The sequence below is a fragment of the Miscanthus floridulus genome, chromosome 16, assembly GCF_019320115.1.
Source record: "Miscanthus floridulus cultivar M001 chromosome 16, ASM1932011v1, whole genome shotgun sequence".
In the NCBI taxonomy this organism is placed as follows: domain Eukaryota; kingdom Viridiplantae; phylum Streptophyta; class Magnoliopsida; order Poales; family Poaceae; genus Miscanthus; species Miscanthus floridulus.
In genome coordinates, this window is record NC_089595.1 from 61,410,089 (window position 1) to 61,414,038 (window position 3,950).

Below are 3,950 nucleotides of genomic sequence, written 5' to 3' on the forward strand. Positions count from 1 at the left end.
TACTAGTTTTGAATTTGTTCTCTGTATTCTGTAGCTTGCGTGAACTGCTACCTGTGTCCTGATGTGCTGCATAATATTTTGGGCCTAGTTTAGATCTGGAAATGTAATATTCCTGGAACTATGGCATAACGTAGTACTACTATGTAGTTTATTGTTGCGTTACTCAAGCAGCTATATTAATTCTGTTTATTAATTCAAGCTACTATAATAATTTTGTTGCCTTTTTTGTCTGCTCTTTGCATAGGTAATCCATCTAGCACTGCCTCTTTATTCTAGAATGTTGTACTTTTGTGAAACTGATGTTTCAGTATTCTGTTAGACACATAGCCTGTGATGTAATATACTCCTATGAACCTGTAATGTACTCCTTTGAACTGGCTATGTATCAATTGGTAATGGTTATGAAATTATGCCAAGATCATGTCTTTTTTTTGCAAAAATAGCTCTGAGTGCTCGGTAATTTGTAGCAATGGCAGTAGCTGTTTGGCAGAAACATCAGCTGCCCAACATCGGTTCAGGACTTTAGGTAATGTTCCTCTCTGCAGTTTTTAGTTTACGGTCAGTGGATGGAAATTGATGTGCTTATGTGAACAGTCCTTGCTCTCAGCGAGTTTTTAATCATTGTTTATTCACTAGCTAGCTGCTATTAGCTTGTAACCAATCCCTGTAGTTTTATGCAGTTTCAGTCACTGAGTTTGCTTGTGTTCTTAACTCAAAATTCATTTCTTTGATGTTGAACATTAATGCATAATTGTATGTCTCAACACATGTGCATTGTTCTACTAGCACTGACCTTTGTTTTTTTTGGCGTGAGTACCACCTGTCTTGTTTACACATCTTCAGTGTAAGTCCATTTCTTTGGCCACAATCAATTGGATTTTCTGGAAACAGTTACATTTCAGGACACATTCTTGTACTTAGATGAAGTATCATTCATCTTTTACTATGCACTCAGTGGCTTCAGTTGAGACACCAGGTCTAATGCTTTTTCCATTATTGTGTCAGCAAGGAGAAGCAAGAAAAGCATTGGAAGTGCTTCAACGGCGCAATGTTCCTGTAGACCTTGTGGTACATAATTCTGTTCTTTTAATGATCTGGTTTTTAACTTCAAAATTTTCATGCTATTTCTACCTTATTAAATTTGCTTATTTGTTTTATTTTAGTATAAATTTGCCCCAGATTTGTTCATGTTAGATGCTTACGAGACTGTTGAATCATGGATGATGGTGAGAAACAAGTTGAATCCAGGGAAACTCATACCAGCAATGATGCGTTATGTGAGCGAACCACATGCGAAGTATGTTATGCAGAAAGTTTATTTTACATTCTTTCTTCCATTATGACATTATATCCATGGTCTTCATATTTTAACAACTTTTCTGCAAAAAAAAACATCATGTTAGAGAACCATATATTTTTTCTATTGTGAAACTTTTGTTATATTTCTTATTTTATTTATGTAGCTTTGGATGGAAAGATAACTCCATTAAACTTAAATCTGAAGCTGTCCTTTCAAAACTTTAAATCAAACCATAAAATGCTTTTATTTCATTGTTTCTTAAGCTCCGGAGAAAACTGCAATTTAAAGTGGCTAACATGGTCTTCTGCAACGTGCGTGGTGTAATGAAATTATGTTTGTGACTCTTGCAGGAATGAAACACATGAGGTTATTAAATACTTAGAGTTTTGTGTGAAAGATTTGAACAATGAGGACCCTGGAGTGCATAATCTGTTGTTATCACTATATGCCAAGAAGGTAAATCCTTTTGCCATGGCGCATTATTTTTTCTCATGCTTTATGCTAACAGCTGGATCCTTCTGTCATTCTTTCAGACTGCAAACAAAACACATGTTTTAATTTATCGTCACATTTACTTTGTGTTTGTTGGACACAATAATGCTTGTGCTTGTGCATAGTAGCAATATTACATCTGTTGCATTCATGCCATATTCAGTTTTTCTTTCGAGGGAATAAATACCCATATCCATAAGGTTAAGTTGATATTTGCATACATGAACCCATTATAATGTTCATGTACTCTGATCTACTAATCTGTAGGAGGATGAATCCCAGCTTTTGCAATTTCTCGACACAAAATTTGGTAAAGGACAAACAAATGGCCCCGACTTCTTTTACGATCCCAAGTATGCTCTCCGCCTATGTCTTCAAGAGAAGAGAATGCGTGCTTGTGTTCATATTTACAGCATGATGTCCATGCATGAGGAAGCTGTGGCACTTGCTTTGAAGGTACACCTTATTCCTTCCTAAGTTCCATCTCATTAGTAGTTGTGCCTCTCCATGATGATAGTTTAATTCTTCGTTTTCCTATTTTTCTTATACTTTGTTTGGTTCTCACTAGGTGGACATAGAACTTGAAAAGGCGGAAGCTGACAAAGTAGAAGATGATGAAGAGCTTAGAAAGAAGCTGTGGCTTAAGGTTGCTAAACATGTCATCGAGCAAGAGAAAGGAGTCAAGAGAGAGAATATAAAGAAAGCAATAGAGTTCCTTTCGGAGACCAATAACTTGTTAAAGATTGAGGATATCTTACCATTTTCCCAGACTTCGTATTGATTGACGATTTCAAAGTAAGATTAAGAAAATTTCTTAAATTTCTAGCTTTATTAAAAATATTATCTATATTCTTCAGTTCTTTCTTCAGTTTGAGATTCATGTCACTTGTTGTCTGTAACCTCTGTTCTATGTTTGTGTTCTATAATTATGGAACTGCTTGAACAGGAGGAAATATGCAAATCTCTCAAGGACTACAACAGCCAGATTGAGCAGCTGAAACAGGAGATGGATGATGCCACACATGGGGCAGACAATATCAGAAGTGATATTGGTGCCCTCGCTCAGAGATATACCGTAATTGATCATGAGCAGGATTGTGGGGTAAGGCACTGGTGATCGTAGTACCCAAAATACTCCAGTACACCTGTTGCAGCCTTTTACGTTGATTTACTTCCCACCTTTTTTTGCATTTTTGAAATTCAAACATATGGAATGATACATGTGTATTTCTTTTGCCCCTGAGTGTATTTGGATTCTTTACCATTTTGATAGACACGGTTGTATGAATCTATGCTTGCTTTTCAAACTCTTCTGCACTACTGTTGTGATGCTAACTTGTTCTGTTGTGTACTATATGATTATTTGGCATGAAATGTTTTGCCACATTGTATACTCTCAATTGTTACAGCTAACAGTACTACTGCCTTTGCAAGACAATCTAGTATATAAGCTAAGTCATTCATTTTATGGAGAGAACAAAAGGTTGTTGTTTGCTAGAGAAAGGGTGATGACACCTATTTGAAAGAAAGAAATCTTCCTGTGCATCCACCAAGGTAAATTAGTTGCAATCACATATATATGTTTTTTAACTAAAAGTTCTGAGTGCTAGGTAATGAGACTTAGATAATTGGTGTGTTTATTTCTTATTAGTATTAAATTCTGACACCATGTTTTTTTGTAGGTTTCAGCAGCCTTTCTAAATCCATTAAGAAGTACAGTTTATATGAACAAGGCCATGCAACTGTCTTCAAAGTTTTGTATTACCAGGTGACCACTGATAGTTCACATCATGTCTTCAGCTCAGTAGTAGTACATTGGTTTTTGCAGGTCTGTAGGTGGATCAAGTTCCTTTTTACTTAGTTTCAGCAATATCTAGGCTAGTGCTAGTGGTAGCACTATTTTAAATCCACACAACCTGATGTATCAACTTGAGTATGTATCTAGAGGAAATAAATGAGATGGTGAGCTTATCTATATGAGCTACTGTAAACTTTTGATCAAATTTGTGAAGCTGCTTGTATTTATTGAAGTTAGAGTCATTGTTGTGTGATGATGAATGAACTTTATGAAACTCAGTGTGACATTCTTAATAATTGTTGATAGTTTAGCTTTTTATTTTTTTTAACCATTTAAAACTATCTCATTGGACCATCTGTC

At 35.6% G+C, this 3,950-nt stretch overlaps 1 protein-coding gene across 1 annotated transcript; it reads left to right on the forward strand.

Annotated features, from left to right (window-relative positions):
• Positions 1–767: 767 nt before the first annotated feature.
• On the forward strand, positions 768–3,564 carry LOC136510740 (vacuolar sorting protein 18-like). The gene is made up of 8 exons (XM_066505092.1): positions 768–1,068; positions 1,164–1,297; positions 1,651–1,756; positions 2,060–2,248; positions 2,361–2,566; positions 2,650–2,683; positions 2,739–2,867; positions 3,475–3,564. The coding sequence occupies exons 1-8, from the start codon at positions 922–924 to the stop codon at positions 3,562–3,564; spliced, it is 1,035 nt and encodes a 344-aa protein (XP_066361189.1). The 5' UTR covers positions 768–921.
• Positions 3,565–3,950: the final 386 nt, after the last annotated feature.

What these genes read in the sequence shown, in the direction of transcription:
- LOC136510740 (XM_066505092.1), top strand. Translation starts at nt 922, where the DNA reads ATGAAGTATCATTCATCTTTTACTATGCACTCAGTGGCTTCAGTTGAG. An exon ending in ATGTTCCTGTAGACCTTGTG is followed by an intron (nt 1,069 to 1,163) that starts GTACATAATTCT and finishes GTTTTATTTTAG; the next exon opens with TATAAATTTGCCCCAGATTT. An exon ending in CTGTGGCACTTGCTTTGAAG is followed by an intron (nt 2,249 to 2,360) that starts GTACACCTTATT and finishes GGTTCTCACTAG; the next exon opens with GTGGACATAGAACTTGAAAA.